The 25,314-nt window shown below is 50.7% G+C and overlaps 1 protein-coding gene across 7 annotated transcripts in view; it reads left to right on the top strand.

Moving 5' to 3' along the window:
* Kazn (kazrin, periplakin interacting protein) overlaps nucleotides 1-25,314 on the top strand; it is a 988,882-nt gene that overhangs the window by 945,247 nt on the left and 18,321 nt on the right. For 4 of the 7 annotated variants that reach the window (XM_087549465.1, NM_001415945.1, XM_087549466.1 and 1 more), the window contains 3 exon segments: nucleotides 1,760-1,890; nucleotides 5,097-5,147; nucleotides 6,744-6,867. In XM_087549465.1, coding sequence (XP_087405591.1) covers nucleotides 1,760-1,890; nucleotides 5,097-5,147; nucleotides 6,744-6,867 — 306 coding nt within the window. 7 annotated transcript variants of the gene reach the window in all.

The raw sequence follows: 25,314 nt of genomic DNA, 5'->3' as shown, positions 1-25,314 counted from the left end.
TTCATGAAGGGAAATCGGGGCAGGGACCTGGAAGCAAGGACCGGAAGCAGAGATCTAGGAGGAATGCCGCTTCCTGGCTCGCTCTGCTCTGCGCAGTTTGCACAGCTTGCTTTCTTATTCCCCCCACCCTCGCAACCGCCAGCCCAAAGGTAGCACGACCAGCAGTGAGCTGGGCCCTACCACGGCAATCCTCAGTCAAGAAAATGCCCCCAACACTCCGCTACACGCTAATCGGAAGGAGGCAATTTCAGTCGAGGGTCCCTCTTCCCAGATGACCCTGGCTCGTGTCAAGTTGGCACAAAAAGAAAACCGACCAGCACAGGAACCTCCACGGATCAGATAATAGCTAATGGTTCAGATAATAGCTAATAAGCCAATGGCTCAGCCAGGGCGCCCAGGGCCACACAACCTGTAAAGGAACTCACCTAGATCGCAAGTGATTCAGAGCCACCAACCAGCAGCTTCCCACTGGGCCACGGGGTCATTGGTGGCAAGGGCTGTCTGTCAGGAATGGTCACACGGAGTGGGTACAGAGGTAACAATACTCCCTCTGTACAACACTATCGCCGGGACAAGAGAGAGCGCCGAGGCAGGGGCCCCCGTAGGCTTCTGGGTGGTGGCTTCTGGGATAGGCCGTTCATTCCAGCACTGTGTATCAAGTGCCTACCAAGAGGGAGACGCTGAAAGCCCAGAAGTGAGTGAATGCACGTAAGGAACCCCGTGGTGCACTCAGTGCCAAGCAGACAGTGGGTGTGTTAAAAAGAGTCTGGCGATAAGAAGGTAAGAAACTGGGCGAGGCAGTGTGCACTGTGATCCCAGCTCTGAGGAGGTCCCCAGGGTTCGCCCTGCCAGCAGGCCTGTCTGCAGGTTCAGTGGGACCCCCCCCCCCTGCCTGGAGCAAAGAGCAAGGTGGATGGGGCTTCAGAGGTGGCTCCGCGATTAAAATCAAAGGCCGGTCTGGCGGAGAGCCTGGTGTCCATTCTCAGCACCCGGGTGGAGACTCGTAACCTGTGACTCCAGTTCCGGGGGATCTGATGCCCTCTTCTGGCCTCGGTGGGGACTGCACGCGTGCGGTACACATGCCCACAAGCAAGCACATACGCATAAATAAAAGTTCATTTTAAAAGGTGGAGGGCGATGGGAGAAGGTACCTGTTGGCCTTTGACCTCCACATGTTGTGTACAGGAGGCCCAGGGACCAGGAGGCTGAGCCCTGGCTTGATGGAGTGCACAGGGTTAAAGCATTCTAGGCTTCAGGGGCCAGGAAAAGGGGTATTTTCTCCCCCAGACCCCCAGTGGCCAAAAGCCTGTGGCTCTAGCTTCATTGTAAGGAGTGGAAGCAGGGAGGCCACCCTAGACTTTCCAGGGACAGACAGAAGTTGTCGTGGGCTAGGAGAGTTGGTGGGCTTGGGTTTCAGAGACACCAGGATGTTGGGGAAAGAAAGGAGCTGATGGTGGCCTGGGGGTTCTTGTCTGGGACTCTATTCCTTTGTGATTAAGGTTGTGTGGTGTCTAGAACCATTCAGATGAGACTTCACAGAGCCTCACCTCCCCCAAGTGTAGAGGAGCTGAACTGGATCACAAAGAAGGGAGAAGCTCTCCCCAGCAGCCGCCCCTAGAACAAGTAGGGCTGCAGTGCGAAAGGGAAGAGCTAACCACTACACACACCTTCCCTCCGACTCAGTGTTTGGATCTATACAATGGGTATATCAGGCAGCCATTCATGTGTCACTTACTAACCAGCCATCCCTGTTTTCCAGCGGTCAGGGTGAGCCCCTGCCACTCAAGACAGCCTTCCGTCATCTCTGATGCTTCCGCTGCTGAAGGTGACCGGTCATCTACACCGAGCGACATCAACTCCCCAAGACACCGGACACACTCCCTCTGCAACGTAAGGCCAGCAGCGGCAGGGCCTGGGTGCTTGGGCCCTGCCCAGCAATGGCGGGGCTGTGGGGTGGGATAAAGACGTGCCCGCTCTTTCCTCTCGTCCGCCCAGGGAACGCCGTGGCGAAGGCATTTCCCGTTCTGTTCTTTCCTTTTGCGAGAAGCGGTGGACGTGGGGAGAGAAAGAAATGAGGCCTGTTTCCTCCTGTGCCCGGGAGGGCGAGCAGGGTCTGCGCAGCCTGGAACCCTGCCCAGCACACCCCGCCCAGTGCACCCCGTCTTGGGCCCTGCCTGAGACCCTGGGCCTGACTATAGGACCACCTGTCCCTGTAGAATCCCACTCTCTTCTTTCACCCAGGAATGGAGCAGATTGCTGTATTTTAATTTTGAGATTCCAGTCACTTGGGACACATTTGGCCTCTGCACAGAGGTCCTGTGAATTTGTCTGACTTTTATAGTCAAACGAGTTGTTTTTTATAATTACGTACTGAGCACCAGCAGCTAAGAGACATGAGCCCTCCAGGAGGGCTCTGTATGAGTCCACTGTGTGTTTGCTATAACAAAATGCTGAGGCTGGGAAACTGGTAAAAGAAATGACTCCTCATAGGTTCTACTTTATAAAGTTTCCATTACATCTCAACATCGTCACCCTGGCCACTAGGCTTCCAATACAACAAACTTTTGGAGGACACTCTCAAGCCATAGCCAAGCCACCACAGGCGCCCAAGCTGGTGGCTCAAACATTAGTGGATGGCTGAAAACTGTGTGAGCCTCCAACAGGTCAGAGGTGGGGACCACTTTGAAATTTTGTCCCATCGACCTAGCTGATAACCCAGAGGGCTTCCCTGCCCATGTCCTAATGACACAGATGCCACCCAGAAATATCTTCAGGTACATAGGAAGGCCTTTTCTTTTTTTCTTTTTTCTTTCTTTCTTATTCATTTTTATTTTATGTGTGTGAGTGTTCTGCCTGCCTGTGTATGTCAGCACACCATACGTATACATGATGCCCATGAAGGCCAGAAGAGGGCGCCAGATTCCCTGGAACTGGGGTTACAAGATGGTTGTGAGCCACCATTTGGGTGCTAGGAACTGAACCCAGGTCCTCTGCAAAAGTAGCAAGTGCTCCTAACCACTGAGCCATCTCTCCAACCTGGGAACACATTTTCAGAAACACAAGTTAAAATTGTTTTATTAACCAACAGAATATGTGAAAGCCATTACTTGCTGACTATGGTTCTTGGCCTAAGACACTCAGGTGAGGGACATGCTGTCTGATAACCCATAATAAGCAAGTGCATACCGTTATGAAAAACAGCAACTTTCCCGGATATGAGGGAAGGAAACCTTTTCCCCACCACAGCAATAATCCAAGCTAATTATCAAAGTAGCCACCATGACGAGGGCTGGCAAAACGGCCCAGTTGTCCAAGGGTTTACTGTGAGAACATAAGGAGCTAAGTCCAGTCCTCAGAATCCACATTAAATTGGATTCAGGCACAGTGGTGTGCACGGGTAATCCGAGCACTGAGGAGGTAGAGACTGGGTGTCTGTGGGGCTTCCTGGCCTGTCAGCCTTGTTTAATCAGTGAGCCCAGGCCAGTGAAAGACCCTGTCTCAAAGAACACATCATTTCCTGAGAAGTGATGGTGAAGTTGGCCTCTGGGCCACACACACACTCGCCTTCACACACTCACCCACCTGTGCATACACAGGCTGACCATGTGCTGGGGACCCCAAAGCTCTCAGGGACAGGAATGCTGCCGACAGATCCACCCACAGGAGGACTCCCATCCACCAGAACTGCATTTGACACAGGCTAGCCTCAGACCACACCTCCTGCCAGAGGCATCTCGGGTATATTTATAAAAGATGGTACTTCACAGAGGGGCTGTCTCAGCTGCCTGCAGACCGAGTTTTGTTTGCAAACCTTAAGACTGGACCGCAGGTTAAAATCTCTCCAAGCACACTTTGTTTCCTATCTCTGCAGGGGTGTGCATGGATAAACTAAAAAGCCAGAAAATGGCTCCAGGTGGCCCTCTGTCCTCGGGGATTTTACCTGGTGACCAATAAGATCAACACAGACCGGACTAAAGAACAACAACACCTCACACTCTGGCCACTAATTGGAGCTGAAATGAAGACTCACTACAGGGAAATTAGATGTTAAAAGACCTTGGTCCAAGTGACAAGCTTGATTTCATGGGCACTGTGCTTGTAATTCCAGAAACAACCACCAGGAGTCTCCCTAGTAATGCATTTTATACTCTCAGTGGGCTGTTGACTCCCAGGTAGAACAGATGTGATTCAGGGATATAATAAAAACATTTACACATCCACAGGCTACTAAGGGTTCCTTCCCTACCCACCTGGACTATAGTTGGTAACCTGTGGAAATGCCCTACCTACCCACAGGCTATCTGGTGTTTCCTACGAAGGATTCGAAAGGGGCCCAGCCTTGTGTGAGTGTGTGCCTAGGCAGTCCTAAGGCTCAGGACTCAGTGTGCACTTGCAATAGAACCCTGCCTAGAAAAGTCTCAGAACCAGGAGAAATCAGACACCCTGAATTTGAGCCCCACCTCTACTTGCTATTAGCTCTGTAAGAGATTGTCACTGGGCTCCTACTCATACCTAAATCCCACTAACAGCTTCTGGCAGCCTCTCCACAAAGTGGGAGTAGCTGTGTTGGTTTTAGGGTAAGCTAGTGACCATGTGATCTGCTGAGTTCGTTGTTTAATTTGGTTTTTCGTCTGTTTGGTTGGTTGGTTTTGTTTCGTTTTTCCTTTTCAGTGCTGGGGAACAGAACTTGGGGCTTGCTAAACAGATCTATCACCGATTTCAACCCTCTCCCCACTCCCCCTTAAAATGCTTTTTCCATTAAAGTTGATTTCTTGACTTAGAAAAACAAAATACCTAGCAGAACCAACCTTCCATCTGAACCCATGGACCAATTAATTAAGGCAGGAACTTAAGCCTCAAAGGATTAGGGGTTGAGAAGCCAGGCAGGAGAGCTCCTCGGGTCCCCTAACTTGATGTCTGATGAGGCCCAGGCCCCATCAGTGAGCTGTGTGGAAGGGCCAGAAGGACATTCCCTTGGGATCCCCACGTAGAGGCAGGGCAGCCCTGGAGGAGTTGGTGGCTTCCCTCCTGGGAAGACCGCCGTTGCCCTCATGTGTCCTGTGTCTGCTGTTCATCTTCTTCTCCTTTGGCTACAGGGCGACAGTCCCGGCCCAGTTCAGAAGAGCCTACACAACCCTATTGTACAGGTGCGTATAGCTTCCCCGGGCGCCCGGATCCTCCCTCCACCCCAACTTGGCCTCCCCCAGCCTTGTTGCTCTGAACTGTCAGTCATCCCAACGCCAATTTTGGGGCTCCCAAGATAGAGAGAAGTAGAACCCCTCTTTAAGTCGCACGTGTGCTGGCACCGGAGCCAGGCTTGGCGCGCGCACAGCCTGACCTGTAAGCCCACTGTGCGCACCACACATCCCATATCCTGCTGCTGTGGTAAGCATCTTCCATTTGCATCTCTGTCTCTCGATTATTGTTAGCGTCATTCTTCGAAGGCGAACCACAGGCAGCTCCTGTCCCCATTTTTACCACCAGAATGAGAAAGGCTCACAGAGGGAACTCGAGGGCAACATCTCTTGTATTATGATGTTTTCTGGCTGTGCACCATCCATTTGCATAGGGTGCCCTAGAAAAGACCCCAGATGTGCATATGTATGTACATATGTACATACATAGACACATACACACACATACATATATACACACATACATATGTACATACATGTGTGCATATGCACATGCGTACATGTGTACACATGTGTACATACGTGTGTACATATGTGTATATATGTGCATATGTGTGTACATATGTACATACACGTGTACATGCACATGTACATACATACATGTGTATATACACACATGCATGCATGTGTGCATACGTACATACATACATATTTTTAATGACTTATTTTTGTTTTGTGTGCATTGGTGTTTTGCATGCATGTTTCTCTGTGTGAAGATATCAGATTCCAGGGGGAACCATAATTACAGATAGTTGTGAACCGCCATGTGGGTGCTGGGAATTGAACCTGGGTCCTCCAAAAGAGTAGCCGTTGCTCTTAACCGCTGAGCGATCGCTCCAGCCCCAGAGTACAGACATCTTGAATGCAGATTCCTGGGCCCTATGAAATGGGAACTCCAGCCCAGGAGTCAGGGGCTGTATTCCAAGACACTCTAAAGTGTTCTATGTGCCTCAAGTCTAGTCGAAACCCTACCCTTTCTGTAGATAATACCAAACACATGTAAGCACTTGGCCGTTTGTAAAGCTTTCTGTGGGTGCTACCCCAAACCTCCAGTTACAAGGTCATTGTCAGGGTTCCGAGGCTGGTCCCATTCTGCAATGCCACGTGCTAAGGCATCGGCTCTGTGCACGGCCTGTCCACCCTGCATCCGAGTGATTGCAGGTAGTAGTCAGGTTGATGGGTTTGTCCTTGCAGGCCCTGACTGCTCCTTTAAGTCATCAAACAGAACTTGAATGACATTAATAGTCCAAACAGCTAGAGCAGCTCCTGGCCACTCCAGCCTTAGCGTCTTTGCCTTATATCAGCGATACACTCAGGACAATCTTGGTGGGTTCTGTCACTAGCAATGAGAGGCTTTAAAACTAATCTAGGTTTGCTCAGAGGGGAAGGGACAGACTCTGGGACTCCAGCCCCAGAGCCCAGCTCCTTATATCCATCCTCTGCTGTGCTCTTGACCATGACTTAGGAAAGTCAAGTCTCGAACCATGACTTACCCACAGCTACCCTGCCCACCAGGCTGACCTTACCTTTGTTCTCTCTCGGCCTCAGTCACTAGAGGATCTTGAAGACCAAAAACGGAAAAAGAAGAAAGAGAAGATGGGATTTGGCTCCATCTCTCGAGTCTTCGCCAGAGGGAAACAACGGAAGTCCCTCGACCCGGGCCTCTTTGATGGTACCGCCCCTGATTATTACATAGAGGAAGACGCGGACTGGTGATAACCCACCGCCCTCCGCCCGTTGTCCACGGGCGTGTCTGTGTGTGGATGAGCCATGGAGAGTGTGCGAGAGTGTGCGTGCGCGTGGGGATGCGGAGCCTGTGTGTGGGGTGTGTGTGCACGGAGGCACTCCCCCTCGTGGGTGCGTGTAGCCAAGCGCCTGGAACAGACAGAAACACAAATGTGACCCCCAACCCCCCTCCGCGTCGTCACCTCTGTAATCGCTGTACATACCACAAACCGTGTGTGACTCTGTCAACCCCGTTGTCTCTGAGCGATACACTTGTGTTTGTTTCTCTCGTTTGTTTTGTTTTTCAATGTTTTTTGGGGGGGGGTTGTTTGTTTGTTTCTGTTTAAATCCGTCGTGTTTTTGTTTTTAATTTGCCCCTTTCTCCTCCCTCCTCCCTTTTTATGAAACTTGAACACTTGAAGGACTGCTGTGTATTTGTAAATAACAAAAGTAGTGTGCACTTTGTGCTTGTAAAGTCCCTGGTCCAGCCGCTACTCCTACAGCCCACGTCGCCAAGGACGCGCGGTCTGTGTTTCATGTCCCCTCTTTCTTTGGTGTGAACGTGTGGGACCAGACCTTGTTCTCGGGGTGTGCCCGAGTCACTTTAACCACAAAAACACCCCCGCCATCGTCGTCAGGGTAAGGTCACTCTGCAGAGACCCGTGAGCCCATCCAAGACTTTTTGGCTGGGCCACAGTGTTTATAAGGGGGTCATATGGGCTCTTTTTAATGGCCTGCCTGTTTTTAAATTGTGTTGCTGTTTCTTTCTTTATGGAGCAAAAAGAGAGAAAGAAAACTTGCATTTAATTTATTTGCACAAATGCAGAAAGCGTATTCTATCTAAATTATTACGTAAATATTGGAATGTATATTTTTCCACGGGGTGGGCGGGAGGCGGGCGTTTCTGCTGACTTGTCTATTCTGTGTTCATGCCGCTGCAGACACTGTGCAAGGTAGAATTCAGGTGGCTAGAGCTGGGGACCTCAGACGACCAGCTTGCTTCTTCTTTTTTTCTCTTTTCTGTCCCCCCCCCCCCCGGCTGCTGTCCCTGCATGAGAGGACTCCCACCTTCTGCTCTGGCCTTTCTCTCTAGATATTCTCTCTCTTTATATATATATCTATATATTTATTTATCTGACATACAGATCATGACTTCGGTGAGCAGAGAACACTAACAGTCAAATTCCCCTTCTCTTGGACCTGTCTTTGGAACCATGTTGATTGAGACAGGGAAGGGTTAGCCTGGGGCACATCTGTGGGGTCTAACCAGACATCTGGGCTTGAGTCAGTGGATAAGAGGCTCCTGGTGGCACATACACAATGCCTCTCTATCCTTAGTTTATTCCAAACATAGGGCAAGCCAGTGTCAACAAAGATGATGCCCACCTTCTGGGAGGGGCTGTTGGGGGCAGTATCTAGCAGGCAAGCCCTTTGCCCTCTTTCGGCCAGTTGACTTCTTTGCCCACACATGGACTTTCTCATAATCCCTGGATCCCTGTCCTCTGATTATATCAGCGACTCAAGCAGACTAAGCCCAAAAGGGCTGGCAGGTGCCTGTGCCTGTTTGTGGGGGTAGCACTGTCCCTACGGGGCCTCACCTGGGGCATGGAGAACCCACAAGTTTCCAGCCAGTACCACCCCACCCCCGGAACTCAGTTTCCTCTTTCTCTCCTCCCCATCCCCTTTTAACTGATCCTAAACCACTAATAACTCAGCCCACACCCCTTATGGCCACTGCTGTGCTCCCTCTAACAGAAACATTCTCAACTCTTGAAAGATTTTTCAGTACCGGATGGAAAATCTGGAATGTATAGGATCTTGTGTCCAAAGTCTCTAAAAAAACAAGCCAAAAAGCCCCTCACCAGGTCACCTCTTCCCTCCCGACCTGGCCCAGAGGCCGGAGAGAGAGCAGGCAGGGACACCAGATGGGCCTTCCTGGGTACACAACAACCCTTTCGGCTCAGCTGATTAACCCAGCCTGGTGGTGAGGGAGAGAGGCCAGAGCTGGCATCAGAGGGAGGTCTTAGAAAACACTACCCCCACCCCATGAATTTTCGGGTTTTCTTTTCCTTTCTTTTTTTATGGTTCCCCCACACACACCCTTCCTTTTAACTTACAAGAAAATAAGGTTGCAACCACTCCCGGTTAATGGCTTAGTCACTCCTCTTCGTTTCAGTTTTTTGGAAATTAGGAGATTATCCTGTGAGTTACTAAGGATGGTTTATTTTCGAGAACCACATCAGATAGGGAATGAGTTATGGGTAACTCTAGATGAAAATGACCCTTCCCCCCCCCCCGGGAGAGGTTTCTCGAAGGCATGGATGCAAAATATAAAATATTAAAAAAAAAGTCTAAATAAAGCTTATTTTAAAATATGATGGAATTCTATGTGATTTGATTGTTTCTACCTTGCTCCAAGGGGGAGCCGTGTCCCACCAGGAGGGGCAACTTGCTTGACCACCACGCTGTGAAATTCCTAGGCTGGGTGACAGGAGGGACCGAAGAAAGCTGGTTGGATGCTAAGTCCCCTGAAAGGGAGTCAAGCCAGGTGGACTCCCAGAACATCTTGCCTGCGTCCCTCTCCTAATTTGGAGGCGCAGTCGCATCCGGGCTGCCCACATTGTAACGCCCAGGATTCCCCACTCCCTGGAGCTCAGAGGCCTCCCCAGCTTTCACGGCCTCCCTTCCCTCCCCTCACACTGTCCAGAGGTCAGAGCTATGGCTGTGATTTTCCTCAGACCTCAGCAGATCTCTGTGTTCCAAGTCCTTAGGCAGCCACCGTGGCTTAAAAGAGACATCAGGGTCTAGGGCAGAACAGACTAGCATTTTCTCTCAGTTTCACAAGACACCCCCCCCCAGGGGGTTGCAAAAACTCTGCTTTCCCCATATGTCCTGGGAAGAGCCAATCTGGATAACCTCACATCCTGGTTGTAGCCAATGGCCTCAGTTTCCGTTTTATGCCCAGAAACAAGACTTAATGGGAGAATGAATGCATTCGAATGGCTCTTCCAGCTCTGGGAGCAGACAGCATAAAGATACGCCATGCTCCAAGGTCAATGAAGTCACGGAGACAGGGACGCTAGGGACGAGAAGGAATGTTCACCATCAGCGTTCTCAGTGGCCATGCCAGCGTTAGCCCTCCCTAGATGAAAGGCTTTCACCTCTCCGGTGATCGCAGCCAGGATTGAGAACCCACCACGAGGCGGGCGCATTCATGCCTAAGACACAGTAGTCTATGCCTAGTCTCATGCAGACATTACTAATCAATCGGACTCTCCCATACCCATCCAAGAGTAGCCTCAGGCCTCCAGAGCCTCAAGTATTAAGTCAGATTTGCAAGGATGAAGTTTATTTGCTATTCCAGGACTAGCCTGGCCTCTCAACACTGGTTTTAAAAAAATATATAAACATGGGGAAAATTCGTGCTTAGAAAAACATGATTTGGGCAAAATCCAAGCTGGCCCTTGTACTGTTCTGCCACTTAAGAGTGGGGCCACACTGACTCAAAAGTCCCCCCTCACTGCCTCCTTTGTGCTTTTCTCTCATCAACGGCAGTACTGGGGGCAGAGCCGAGAGCTCTATTCATGCTAGGGAAACACCCGACTACTGAGCTACACTACCCTGCCAGCACCTCCTTAATGAAAGGATTTCCTCCAAATGGTACCTGTTAGTCCTACACTAGAGTGGAGTCACCCAGAGCACCCGAAGCCGGTGTTCCCGCTGTGCAGGTTGCGTGCTATCCCTTAGGAAGGTAGTGAGGTATCGGGCTAACCCTGGCTTGTGCAGTCCTCAACCTCCAGGGCCATTCTCAGTAGCCTTTCTGCATGCTATCCCAATCATACTACCAGGCTCCAACCCGAGTAACAATAATAGTAACGACGATAGCTTCTAACATTCATTAAGTATTCGCTAAGGGCCAGGTTCCATGCTGTGTGCTTTCCACGTATTAACTCTGTCAACCCACAGCCTGTGCTGCTGACGAGGACTCTGAGGCTAAGTCCCATTCGTGAGTGTGGGAATCGTAGGCGTGCACTACTGTGCCTGAATTGTGCTGTGCCGAGCATGGGACCCAGGGCTTTGAGCCAGGCGAGTCTGACTGAACCCCAGCATCTAGAACTGGGAAGGGCCAGACCTTATAGGTATGCCTGCCCTCTGGGGTGCCTTCCTGTTCAGCAGAATCTGGCTTGAAAACCCCGCCCCGACTCGCTCACACAATGGCGTCTGGAACCCAGCCTGGTACTACTTCACTGTTAAAAGGCAATCTTCCTGTCAGCTTGATTTCTTGTGCCCAAAAGTCCTACCCCCCCCCAAGAGGGGTATACCCAGGCTTCGAAGCAGAAGCAGGCTGAGGTCCAGCGCAAGCTCTGTGTCCTTCCTCCTGGCCAGGAGGACACCAGTATCACCCGCCTTTGTCCTGTTTTCCAAGCCCAATCCTAGACTTGAGAGCCAGTTTCTCTCCAGCAGGACAAGGTCGGTAACAACCCTAACAGATGAATCAGCAGGGGGCCCAGAGCCACCCACCTCAACCCTGTGGCACTGCCCCACCGCTGTTGGCTTTACCTGTGCTCTGGGAACCCAGGCGAGGGCTGGCACTGTGGAATCTTGGTCTTTGGAAATGGGGGGGTGGAGAGTACGGGAGATTGAAACCTAGGCTTGTGCGTGTTAGGTGGTACAGCCTAGACTTGGGCTGTACCACCAAGTTTCATTGACAGGACTCCGGTTTTGTGTGGTGGTGGTAGGGTTTTTTGTTTTGATTTGTTTTGTTGTTTTTTTGGTTTTGTTTTTTTTTTTTTTGGTTTTTGTTTGTTTGTTTTTTGTTTTGGTTTGTTGGTTTTTTTTTGGTTTTTTTTGTTTTTTTTTTTTTGTTTTTTTTTTGTTTTGTTTTTTGGTTTGGTTTGGTTTAGTTTTTGAGACAGGACTCAGTAAGTTGCCTAAGTTGCCTAGGCTTGTCTTGTTCTTGGAATTCTCCTGCCTCATACTCTCTGGTAGCCGGCATCACAAGCGGACACCATTAGGTCTGGCTTTCAAACAATGTGGGGTTTTTTTTCTAACACCTCGAACTTAACATTTTAACGAAAGAGACCTCGCAGAGACACCATCACCCCACATCCCTCTCTCTTACGACAAGTCACTCGAGCTCTTTCAACATGGGCCTCCACTAGGTGGGGTCTGTCCACCCGCACCTGGTAAAGGACAGCTACAGAAACAGGCACTATAAAATAGTCCTTTGTGGGCATCAAAAGAACCCCAGTGGCTGGCCGGTAGTGGCGCACACCTTTAATTCCCGTAGAGTGAGATCTCTGAATTCAAGGTCAGCCTGGTCTGTAGAGAAAATCTCAGGACAGCTAGGACTACACAGAGAAACCCTGTTTTGAAAACAACAACAAGAACAATAAAAAAAAAAAAAAAAACAGTATCTGTAGGGTAGATAATCTTTAGATATCAAACTGAGGGCATGTTCCACAACAAATCGGGGGGAGGGGTGTCTGCCTCTGTGATGGCGGCTGGGATGCTACCCTCGAATGGTGGTGTCCTGAGGCCCAGGCCAGGGAAGATGCTTGAAGAAGCAGCTGCGATGTGTTAGCCTGTGCTTTCCACAGCTGTACACAGCTGTATCCCAGAGAACAAGGTCCCCAGAGAATTAGTGTTTGAGTAGCAAGACCAGAGCTCTGGGATATATTTCAGGGCTCTAATAGAGTACCTGCCTAGCACGGGTTCTGTCTCCAGTTGCCACCTAATAACAGCACTTAGGCTATGAAGGCAGAGTATCTGAAGGCCAAGGTCGCCCTGGACTGTGTAAGAAGCTGAGGCCAACCTGGGCTGCACTAGACCCTGTCTAACATACGCACGCTGGGGGCAGTGGGGACATCAGGGTGAAGTCTTTTCTTAGTGGGTTTTGGTTTTGAGAACTCCCTGGTTAACTTTCTGATGTGTCACCAGGAGGCAGAGGATGTCACTAGGAAGCAGCAGTGGTTGAGAACCCCCACCCCCACCCCTGGTATCAAGGAATCAAATTGTATGCAGTGCCCCCAAGCTCGTGCAAAAGATAGGTCTTTGGGAAGCCATTGTCCCATTGCAAGGATCCTTGCCATTTCCAGTAGGTCCCAGGCCATGTCTGGCTCCTAACTTCCAGCTCTGCCTTCACTCCTGATTTTCTTTCAGTGAGGTATGTGCTCCACGGGCCCCGGTAAGCTTGTCTGTACTATGCACACTCCTCCTTCTTCCAAGTTCAGAGAGGAAGCCTGCAGGCTGTTACCAGGGTAGGAAGAGAATGCAGGCTCTACACAGGACTACTCCCCACAACCTTTCTCCCACCTGCCAGATGGTATTCACCCTTCCTTTACCCCAGGAAATATGGAAATGGAGCTTGTGACTTTGGAAAGCCTACAAGGTGAGACCAGAGACCACCCCCCCTTCAAAGCTGAAAACCACAGCAAAACTGCCTTTAGCGGGGTTGGGGATTTAGCTCAGTGGTAGAGCACTTGCCTAGCAAGTGCAAGGCCCTGGGTTCGGTCCCCAGCTCCGAAATCCCAGCTCCGAAAAAAAGAATAAAAAAAAAAAACTGCTCGAAATCCCAGCTCCGAAAAAAAGAATAAAAAAAAAACTGCCGGGGCTGGGGATTTAGCTCAGTGGTAGAGCGCTTACCTAGGAAGCGCAAGGCCCTGGGTTCGGTCCCCAGCTCCGGAAAAAAAAGAACCAAAAAAAAAAAAACAAAACAAAACTGCCTTTAGCAACCCTGCTCCCCGGTCATAGGTCATAATCCTTTCACGGTTTATGGCTGTCTTCCGCAAGCAGACGGAGGGAAGTAGAATTCGGAGTGCTGGTTCTGGGTCTGAACTTGGTCGCCACTCTCATTTTCAGCAAGGTATTCAACTTTGGCCTCAGTCTCCACAACTGCACAATGGGGAGAATAAGAGAGAGGTCCAAGGCTTCTTGCAGGGACGAGGTCCACACAGCAGGTTCAGCCCAGACAGAGATGACCTTGTTCAAGTGGTCACCAGTGATCAGGTCGGCAGGACACCTCTTTGCACAGGTGAGGGTCAGCTAAGTGTAATAGTTGCTCCAGCTACCCAGCCAGCCTAGGTGTAGAGGACAAGAGTACTGGGCTGGAGGGCTCTTGGGGCCTCTGCACTGCCCCTCCTGCAGTAGTAGATGGGAGGGACTTGCCTGTAGCCAAAAAGAGTGTTCACGTCTCACTCAGCGCTAAGATCCAGGGCTTCCTATCTTAGACCAATGCCTCGAGCTATAGCATGATATTCGGCAGGGAGGGAAAAAATCTTGGTCAACAAGTCTGAGGAACGGTATTGTAGATCTTGACAGACCATATTCATTCATGAAGGCCCTAAGAGGTTCTGCAACCCAGAAAAATACCTTACACTCTCCCATTCAGTGCTTCCCAGGGTTAGCTGAACCCAGAACCAGGTCTTGTAATCTAGCTGTGTGGGTCAGACTCTGAGAAACAGTGGGGCGTATGATGTCATCTGACACCCTTTGGTCCAGTACTCTGTGCTGTTAGGTGATGAGTCATGGGGCTCTTTAGGGAGGTCTAGGCATGCTCATCCTGCCACTGCCTAGTCATGGAAGCCCCGAGGTCCATGTCTGCTGGACAAGAGCTGTAAAACCAGGCACAGCAGCATGTGCCTGTAACTCCAGGACCAACATGCAGAATGGCGCTGTAGTCATAGCATCGATACAGCATGCCTGCCTGGCATGGATGAAGGCTTCAAGCTCCATCCTCATCGTCCCCTAAATGTGGTGACATCCACCTGTAATCCCAGAACTTAAGAAGGGGAGGCAGGATCAGGAGTTCAAGGTCATCCTCAGCTCGCTACCTAGCAAATTTGAGACCAGCCTGGGCTACAGGAGACCCTGTCTCTCAAAATCAAACAAAAGATGCAAAGATAGCCCAGGTGCCAGGGTAGGCAACTGTAAGCACAGTGTGTGTATTCTGAGCCATGCCCGTAGGGACACAAGGGTCCTCGACTAAGAGGCCTAGATCAGGAGTGCATTTCTCATGCCTACCCTCCCAGCTGCAGGAGGGTCTGCATCTGTTATATAGGGCCCAGGGGATGGGTAATTCCATCTCACCAGTGTCTGGGTCTCTTACCCTCTAGAGCATCCTGTGGGAGCTCTGGGCTACCTAATTGCTGACCCTGGCATGAGTGAAGCACCTTGGGTTCACATTCAAGTTGTCCCTGCATCAGGACAGGGCCAGCATCCTTCCTCTTAGGGAAGGGAGAAGGCAGCTTCTGACAAGGGTCACTGCAAGGGGTCAGAGTCACAAAGACACAAGACAAAGGGACACGTGGCTTTACTTGGGTGGTGGTTCTCAGTCTGTGGGTCGAGACCCGCTTCTGGGGTTAAATGACTCTTTCCTTGGGGTCACCTAAGACCTCCGAAGACACAGATATTTAATTACGATTCATAACAGTAGCAAAATTACAGTTATGAGGTAGCTATGGAAGTCATATTGTGGTTGGAGGGGTCACCACAACGTGAGGAACTGTATGGAAGGGTCGCAGTGTTGGGAAGGTTGGGAGTCAGTGCTCTAGGAGATGAAGAGACAAATGGTGGAGATCGTGGATTGCAGTGAGTTAATCCCAGCTTCCTTCCCTCCTGCCCGGTGTGTGCAAGAAATGTGCATTCAGTGCTGGCTGAGCTAGCGGCAATGACAAGCATCCCCCTGCTGCAGAACAGAGTATAAGCAAGATCCACACAGGAGCCAGTGCGGTGTGCCTCAGCCAGACTCAGAGCCTCTGTCTCTCCCTCTATAAGGTGGAGGTGGGACGGATGCCTCAGCTGTTGCCAAGTTGAGACAGTATGTAGGGAAAGGAACTAACATTCCAGCTGCTTGTCTCAGGGCTACAGGAGGCCCCGTGAGAGAAGGCTAGGCTCCATGCTGGCCAGAGTCTTCTGCTCATGGCGGGACCTGCTGTGCTCCCCTGTCCTCACCCCCACGAGGTGGACTTCAGGAGGTTTAAGCAGTGGATTGTGGGACTTGGTAAAATGGACTCAAATTGCTCACACCTGTGTCTTCAGGACAGCTCTGATAGGCTACGTTGCAAAAAATGCACGGCGGGGGGGGGGGGGTTGGGGGTTTAGCTCAGCGGTAGAGCGCTTGCCTAGCGAGCGCAAGGCCCTGGGTTCGGTCCCCAGCTCCGGAAAAAAAGAAAAAAAAATGCACGCAAAAAAAATGAATGCACGCCGGGGTGACAGGGACTCAGGCCCACCTCTGTGTGCTGGCCCCATGCCAGTGCTGTACTCAGAGGCCTGGGGAGACTCAGCAGGCAGGGGAGTCATTGTCGCTGGCAGCATTTGGCCTGCATAAAGGAAGAGGCCTTAACCGGGTCTTGCAAGCCTGGGGAAGGATGCTGGCCAGATATTTCCAGAGCTCTTGACCTTGCAAGAGGTCACAGATACAATGCAGGACTTCAACATTAACAATTAGTCTTAGAAAACTGACATCCAGCAAAGGAAGGGGGTCTGTGGCCCCAGGTGGGATCTGTGCCCACAATTTTGCCACCTCCAGACTGGGTAGTTTCTGTGCTCAGTTCTCTGGGGTCAGGCTCCCTCTTGTTGGCAAAGACCTGGTGCTACAGGTGCCCAGCTCTGTTCAGCCAGAGCTTTTCTTCTGACCCTCAGCACTGTGGGTGTCTAGCCAATGGGGTGGAGAGGAGTCCTCCCTCAGAACAGCCCTAAGCCCATTATCATCCGCTTCCTGAGACTGGGGACCAGCTTCCTGTAGCCAAGGAATGTGGTCACCTTTCACCTCGTCTTCCAGAGTCCCTCAATCTCAGAGACAAAGAGTAGACTTTTCAATGGAGTTGCCAATGGGCCCTGTGCAGCGGACTCTATTCTGTCCCAAAGCCCCCAGACGGATGTGTGTCTACCAACATGGAGAGCTGTTCTAAGCCAGGGCTGTGAATAGGGTATCGGCAGGAGGATGAAGGCCTGCCTTGGGGCAGTAAGGAAAGCTGAGACGGTACCGTATGACATTGAGTGCCTACTGTCCCAGCCATGTGCTAGACACTTCACATAAACGCATTAAGCCATCCTACAGTGTCTCTAAATCTATGGCCTATGTGCCAGGCTTAGGACTGGGGTCAAGGTAGTTATAAATCAAGAGGTAGCACCAGGGGTTGGGATTTAGCTCAGTGGTAGAGCGCTTGCCTAGCAATTGCAAGGCCCTGGGTTCGGTCCCCAGCTCCGAAAAAAAGAAAAAAAAAAAAAAGAGGTAGCACCAATCTTCCTTCACAGTGAGCCCTCTCTAAAGTCCTTGAATTGAATATCACTGTCTCAGCCTCGAATATGGGGAAACTGGGGCTCAGAGAGGCAGCATAGTAGCTCAAGATGGACTAAAGCTAGGGGTGAGATTTGGGGGGGGGGGGCAACACACTATTGTACCCCACCTTCTTTTGGATAGACACAATCAGAGCTGGTAATGACATAAGCTGTTAGAACAGGGAAGGTTCAGCTCATTCATTTCTGTGCTCTGAGGCAGAGGCGGCTGGCAGGAGGGAGCAGGGGAAGGACAGAGAAGGCCTTTGCAAGATGGGGAGAAGTTTGCTGGCATCCTCTGCCCCAGGCTGTGACTCCAGCTGAATGTTTTCGTGGATTCTAAAAGGGCTTCAGCCAGCTGTGGTGGGGAACGCACCATGGCATCAGCCATGGCTGCGGGCACACTCGTGACTCTGTAAGATCAGTATGGGGACAGGTCAGAGTGGACCTCCATTTTCCCTCGGTGCCTTCCTAGAGTGCTCAGGCTGTAAGAACCGTGCCACCTCAACTCCATCACTGAGGAAGAAATTAACTAGCCACTGTCCAACTATAGCCTTGCAAGCCTGCCCTAGATCTTGGTGCCTTAAAGAACGGAAGCTAACTCTAGTCTAGAGAGTTTCTGGGGGCAGCTAACCGTGAAACATTTTGAGGGGGCATCAAGGCTGTGTGACTGTTGGCTTTAAATGGCAAGGTGACGCATACCTGTGATCCCAGCACTCAGGAGGTGGAGACTAGAGGATCAGGAGTTCAAGACCAGCCTCGGCTACATAGAAAATTCACTTCAGGAATAAGTTGCATGAGACCCTGTCTCCAGACTGTAACAACAAATAGAGATAAATGTCCCCAAGTGCCACACCTGGTCTCTGTATTAGCTCAGTGGTGGCTCCTACATCCCAGTGGGTTTGGGCTATCACAGTGACCATGGGCTATCACAGTGACCACGGAACAACAGTAGATGGCTGAGCTAAGCCCAGAGTCTTGAGCTGTCTGGAGGATGGTAGAACAGCTATGACGTCATGGTGTCAGGTAGGAAAGACAGAAACAGATGGCTTCTAAGTAGGGATCCAGGTTCCCCAAGATCCTTATCCCCTATCACCCCAACTCTACTTCCAACAGCAGGGAGGAGTCAGCCTCACAGTCTCCCAATAGAGCCCCTACTCAAAGATCCTCGATTCTCACAGAATCCACCTGCCGGGGCCACCTAGGTTAGAGCAGGGTTGCCTAGGAACAAGCTAACAAAAAGGCAAATATGGGAAGAATCTCAGGACAACGGGAGGGAGTAAAAATAAGCTTCTAGGGGTTGGGGATTTAGCTCAGTGGTAGAGCGCTAGCCTAGCAAGCACAAGGCCCTGGGTTCAGTCCTCAGCTCCAATAAAAGAAAAAAAAAAAAGCTTCTATAACAGATTAGATCACAAGAAGAACTTCCCAGATAGAGGTGTTATTGGGCGGTAGAACAAATTGCCAGGGAAGAAACAGGAAGATTTTGGTAACTGGTTTTATAGAGGCACAATTGCTGGATAACTATGTAATATTGGAAATGTTTGCAAAGCGCAGAGTGGGATGGAGGCTTGCCAAGCCCAGGAAGCCAATTCCTGTGCTGCAGAGGAGGGGCCACAGAGGGGGAGAGATCCTTTGAGGCCAGAGACAGGCACCTCTGAGGCCTTGGCGGCCACAGAAGAAAAAAAAAAAAGTGTGATTCTCCGAAAAACGTGAAGCAGTGATGATGTCCGGTCCCAGTGGCACTTTTCAGCTTCGTCACTTCCTGTGAGGCCTGGTGGCATAGCTGAGGGACGTGCCGGAAGCCCGTGCTTTATCTTGCTAGCCCCAGGCCTCCGGAGAACCTACCTGACCCTGAGCAGGATGCTCTCGATTGGCGTTGGAACCTGGCCACCTTGCTGCCTGCCCGATGTTCTGTTGTGGCCCCAGTAGCTTTGTAGCCAGCGGCAGGCTCTGCTTCTGTGCTCACTGGGACCTAAACTGTCCCTGACCCTGTGAGCTGGGGCCCCATCTGTTGCTCCTGTTTCCTAGGCGCTGTGGCTGAGCATGCTCAGTGCACTCCAGACCACACGGTGGCCATTGGCGGCCATCAGTCATTCTCCCGTCCTAGAGCAGGGTTTAAAAATAGAAACTCAGCTTTGGTTGGGAAAGTGCTGGTGGGGGTCTCCTCATCGCTGGGCAATGACAGGGATCGATCTTTGACCTGAGTCTGGCTGGCTGCTAGATCAGGGTGATTTGAGATCTGAGCCCCGCAGCAGCGCTCAAGCTACGCTATCCTGGTTGGTGTGTGTATAGTTTACAGGGATCCCGTGGGCCAGCCTCAGGTAAAGGGCCCAGTCCCCACAATGCACAGGACAGCCTGGGGCCAAAGAACGATTGGGGCCTCAAAGTCAGTCACGGCAGGTGGACAGACCTTGCCGCAGGCACAGAGAAAAGGGCGTGGAGCACACGACAGTCATGAGGGACAGACAGCTGCACGCTATGACCTAGAAGAGAGGAGGTGGCTGGCAGGAGACCAACCTCCTCCTCCTCCTCCTCCTCCTCCTCTTCCTCTTCCTCCTCTTCCTCTTCCTCCTCCTCTGCATCCTCCTTTTCTTCCTCCTTCTCCTTCTCCTCCTCTTCCACATCCTCATCCTCATCCTGTTCCTTTCCTCCTCTTCCTTCTCTTCCTCCTCCTCTGCATCATCCTCCTCCACAACCTTCTCCTCTTCCTCTTCTGAATCCTCCTCTGAATCCTCCTCTGAATCCTCCTCTGAATCCTCCTGTTCCTCTCCTCTTCCTCCTTCTCCACATCCTCATCTTCCGCATCCTCATCCTCATCCTGTTCCTCTCCTCCTTCTCCTCCTCCTCCTTCCTGCTCCCTTCTCTTAGCCCTCCAGGCAGACCACCTTGAGAGCATCCCACCCCACTCCACCCCATCCCCAGTGACTCGCTATGGACAAGAAAGGGGAGTGCTTAGACCACAGAACAGGCAAGCTGCTGCACTTTGTACAAACACGAGTCGGCTGTTAAACATTTGCTCTGGTTTAGCACCTTGCTAGGTACCAGAGACACCCAGGGCCAACCAGTGCCTCCTCCTGTGGAAGGGTAGGCTACAGAGAGACATGGATGCTGGTCCAGTGATTTCGGAGACTAAATTGGTTTCCAAGGTGAGAGGTGCCCGTGTCAGAAAATGTCCCGTGTTAGCAAGGGCTTGTGCACACATGATGGCAGTGGTGTGTGTGTAACAAATGACACTAGTGACCAGGAAAGGGTTCTCTGATAGCAACAACATGTAAACAGGGCCCCAAAAGTTGGTAAGGAGCTTACCATCCGTGGGACAAGGGAACAGCAGGATCAATCATTTAAGATCATAACTCTCCCCCATAGTTGCCAATGGCTCCTGTTAGGGTAGAGACATTGTCTCCTTGGGCTAGGACAGCAGCCAACTGTCTCTCTCATGTGTGCATGTGCATGTGTGTCCATGTGTGCGCGTGCGTGTGTGTGTGCGCGCGTGTGCGCGAGTGCTCAAATTCCTGCTTGCCTCTGCCTCTATCTTTCCTTCTCATTCACAGCAGTGTTCCTGCCTTCCAAACTCAGCAGGCAGAGCCAACAGCAATTCCCCAGCCTCAGAGCAGGCTGTTTCACCAGGGGCACCCTCACATCCCTTGCACTTTCTCTAACCCTTCCCAGCATCCCCCAGTAATAAGCAAGTGTGCTGAGCCTTCCCACGAATCAGCTCAGGCTGTAAACTATCAGGAGACTGGGACAAAGGGGTGTCGGATAGCTAGGAGGGTTTTCAGCACAAGCAGGACCCTGACGTGACCTCCAGCACTGCATAAACCAATCGTGGTGGTACATACCCTCCACAAGAGTGCTAGCAGTGTGGAGGCAGGAGGATCTAGGGTTTAAGGTCACCCTTAGTTAGCTACATAGTGAGTCGAAGCCAGCCACTATCTCAGCAAAACTGAGTAGGTTGACCAGATGTCTCATCTCACGGCTGGGCAGATGAACTGCCCCATATCAGCAGCATCTGCTGACCAAGCCCAGGACACAATGAACAGGGCATGGCTCAAAGAAACTGTCTACCTGGGCTGGGCTAGAAGACACACTTAGACATGGTATAGTTTATAATGCCAAGACTGAATAAACAGCTACACGGCAGATTAAAGAGCTAAGGAGAGAATTTTCAAGATAGAAAATAGTTCTCAGGAAATCACCTCCCAAGAATGCACTGCAGAGAGGTAAGGAGCTAAGTCTGTAGGCTATGCGTAAAGAGGCAGAAGCAGAGTGATCTCGAGTCCTAGACTAACCTTGGCTATGCCTTAAAAGTCACTCCCAGGTAAATAATGATGGGAAAAGTCCAACTGTTTAGTCAAATGCAACAACTACTGTTTAAATTTGTATTTGAAGGCCGGGTGTGGGGGCACACACCTTGAATCCTAGCACTCAGGAGGCAGAGGCAAGAGAGTCCCTGTGAGTTCAAAGCTAGCCTGGTCTACAAAGTGAGTTCCAAGGCAACCAGAGCTACACAGACAGAAAGAAAAAAAAAGTTTTAGTGCCGGACAATGGTGGCAAACGCCTTTGATCCCAGTACTTGGGAGGCAGAGGCAGGCAAATCTCTGAGTTCGAAGCCAGCATGGTCTACAGAGCAAGTTCCAAGACAGCCAGGGCTACACAGAGAAACCCTGTCTCCAAAGGTAACAAAATCATATTTGAATTAGTTAATTCAAGTTAAATAGAATTAAAACTCTTTCCTCAGCTGCACCAGCCACATTTCAGATGTTCGCAGTGGCAGGCTGGGTAGCGGCCACCCTGTCAAGTTTTCACCCGCACACACGTTTCTGCCAACTGTGCTAAGTAAAAAGGTGGGAAAGAGACTTTAAAAGCCTAAGTTACGTCTCAGTGAAATCCCTGGAGGGAACCATGAGAATGGAGCAGAGGTAACATTGAGAGACAAGTCTCTGGACTATGCCAAGTGGAGCCCGTTGACTCAGAAAGCAGAATTTATGTGGTTCAGAATCGATTAAGAAGTTAAAGAGAGTGGAGCTGGGGAGCTGGTGCGGTAAAGCTCATGATGAGCATGAGGGACCAAGCTCAGATTCCCAGAACCCTCATAAAGCCAGACAGGACCTCAGGCATCTGTAATTTCACTGAGGTGAGATGAAAGGCAGGAACAGGAGAATTCCAGAAGCTCGCAGGCCAGCTAGCCTGGGCTACACAGTGGAGAACTAGAAAAGTCAGTGACCCCAACAAGGTAGAAGGCAGAGACGGACACCCAAGGCAACTCTCTGATCTCCACAGGTGAATCATGGCAGATATGGCTTCAGAGACAGAGACAGAGACAGAGACAGAGACAGACACAGACACAGACACAGACACAGACACAGACACAGACACAGACACAGACACAGACACAGACACAGACACAGAGAGACAGACACAGAGACAGAGACAGAGTCAGAGAGGGGCACACATAAAGAGTCAGAGAGAAGGGGAAGACACAGAGTCAGGTAGACACACAGAGAAAGAGAGACAGAGAGACAGAGAGAGAATCAGAGACACAGAGAGTCAGAGAGAGGCAGAGACTCAGATAGAAAGAGACAGAGAGAGACAGAGAAGGGAGAAGGAGACAGAGTCAGAGAGAGACACACAGTCAGAGGGAGGGAGGGAGGGAGGGGGGAGGGAGGGAGGGAGGGAGGGAGGAAGGGATCACATTTAACCTCATTGTAATGAAACTGAAACACACAGCCAGAGAGGGGGGAATCACGTCTAACCTTATTGTAATGGAACTGAGACACACAAAAGACAAAGAGAAAATCTCAAAGCAGCCAACAGAAGCCAGTGAGACTGCCCTGACTTCCCTTGCCAAACAGGAGGACGAGAAACTAAAGGAACCTTGTCTCCAGGGTGAAGAAACAAATGTGGGGAGCACCCGCCCTGCACTGTGCCCCGTTGGGAAGTTGATTCAAGTCTTTTTCTGATAAATAGGTCTTGAGGGCTTACCAACTCCTCACGCAAATACTTTGAATCAAAGGAGATTTTTTTTCAATCACTTTTTTGGGTAGTCACAAAATAGATGCCCAGAATCTGGCTCTGAAACAACAAGGAGTGATAAACAAAACAAAAACAAAAACAAACAAACAAAAAACCCTGATAAATGTCTAGGTGAGCAGACACGTATCAGTGAGGAGTCATCATGAGTACTGTCCCCTGAGGGGGATTAAAAGCAGCCTGTATCATTGTAGAAGCAAGGGGTGCTGTGAATCCCTGGGGTCTGCTCTTACTATCTGGGCTCGGACATTGAGACTGGATGAGCTGTAGGTCTTGGCGAGCTGACTCTGCAGACTAAGTGTGAGAGGCCACTAAAACAGTGGATGTGCCCCAGAACTTGCCTCCATATCACTCGGACAGCTGTGGAAGCCGGGCTACCCCCAGAGTCACCGCTCAAGGACTCCTAGAACTTTCACCTCTAGCCTGTTCTTGGGTGACGACGATGTTGATGTCTCAGGGACCACACTCTGAAGACAATTACATGACAACCGATGATCCAGAAAGCAAAACCCCCAACACACGGGGGTGGGAGGGGCAGCGGGGTTGAATGAGGTAACGCCTTGAACCACCCAGCCTGGCCATTCTCCCAAGGGCTTTGTGCAGTGGACCACACATGACAATCTGGGGCTTAGTGGGCCAGATGATCTTGCCACAGATTCCCAAGTCCTCTCTGTGAGCAAAGTCAGATGGAGAAGTGAGGGCCCAACAGGCCACAAAGGGAGTATTAGACCCAGACTTCTTCTTTTCTTGTTCCTCTATGCAGGGGATGCAACCCTGTACCAATCTCTGTGTTTGACACCTGTGGTGGCCTCCACAGGGCCTGTGGCCTCCTGGGAAGCCTCTGTAGCAAGGCTGTGATTAGCATTGTCGGTGTCTTTAATAGCTTGTGAGGGCATGAGAGTGCGCATGCACACGCATACACACACACACACACACACACACACTCACACACACACACACACGCATGCATGCACGCATGTGCTTGTCGGTGGTGATAGGCAGAACCCAGAAACCTCCCATGGGTAACCAATCCCCTGACTCCATCCAGCCTTCTGCCTGAGCAGCCAGGCTGTAAACATAACCCATTCCCACTCTCAGAGCTGAGAAGGAAGGAAAATAACTGCAGAACTAAAGGAAGCCCAGGCATGGAAACCGGTCAGACAGCCCAGCATTTGGGAAACGACAGTGTAGCTGATGCTGTATGACCCTAAAGACCCCCTTACCACACCCTCCTGTAAAAGTATCTTTTAATCGCTCACTGTAATTGTCTCTGAGGCTTGTTCCCTGTCTGCTAACCCAGGTCTAGTTCTGGAAGCTTCTAGCCTCCGTACATTCTTATCTGGACATAGAACGTTTTCTGCCTTTGAGAATATTGCTGAATAAGCTCACCCTTCCTAGTTCTTTCTCATCTCTGGCTGGCTGGTCACCTTGCATCTTTTGGCTCAAACTTCTCTCCAAGCTGACTGGTTCAATCTGGCTTCTTAGGGCTCCTCCTGGATTGCTCTGCTCGACCTCAAACTAACTCTAGCGATCTGCTCTATCGTGTGGCTCCTTCTCATTCTCTGTCTCGTTCTGTCTTCACCAGTGTCCAGCTTGTTCTCTCTTCAACCAGTCTCTGTACAACACTCCTGGTACACCCCCATGCGCTACTCTCTTAAGTAGCTATCTTTCTTCTCCCCTCGAGAGTCAGGCATATCCTGTTCTGTCAAATTCAATTAAATGGCACTTTCAAACATGGAGGCGTCTTTCCACAGACTAGCTTTACCTTCATTGTTCAGGACTAAAGGTGTGTACTAAGGGGGTGTGTGTTCCAGTCGGAGGGATTAAAGGTGTGTGCTGAAGGGCTGAGGCACACCACAACTAGAAACAGGTTTTAGTTTTCAGTTAAGAGCACAATCTCGGGGTTCACGGTGTGATCAAATATCCTGCAAAACCCTCCTCCACTTTGCAGTTCAGTCCTGGGATGGAAGGCAGGAGGTGTGGGGGCTGGGGGAAACACACATACCTGCTGGCTGCAGGAGATCTGCACACAGCACATATAGATACATACATACAAGTGCACACACACGCACACGCGCACGCACAC

The sequence above is a fragment of the Rattus norvegicus genome, chromosome 5, assembly GCF_021556685.1.
Source record: "Rattus norvegicus strain SHRSP/BbbUtx chromosome 5, alternate assembly SHRSP_T2T, whole genome shotgun sequence".
Classification (NCBI taxonomy): domain Eukaryota; kingdom Metazoa; phylum Chordata; class Mammalia; order Rodentia; family Muridae; genus Rattus; species Rattus norvegicus.
This window is presented reverse-complemented; position numbering and strand designations above follow the sequence as displayed.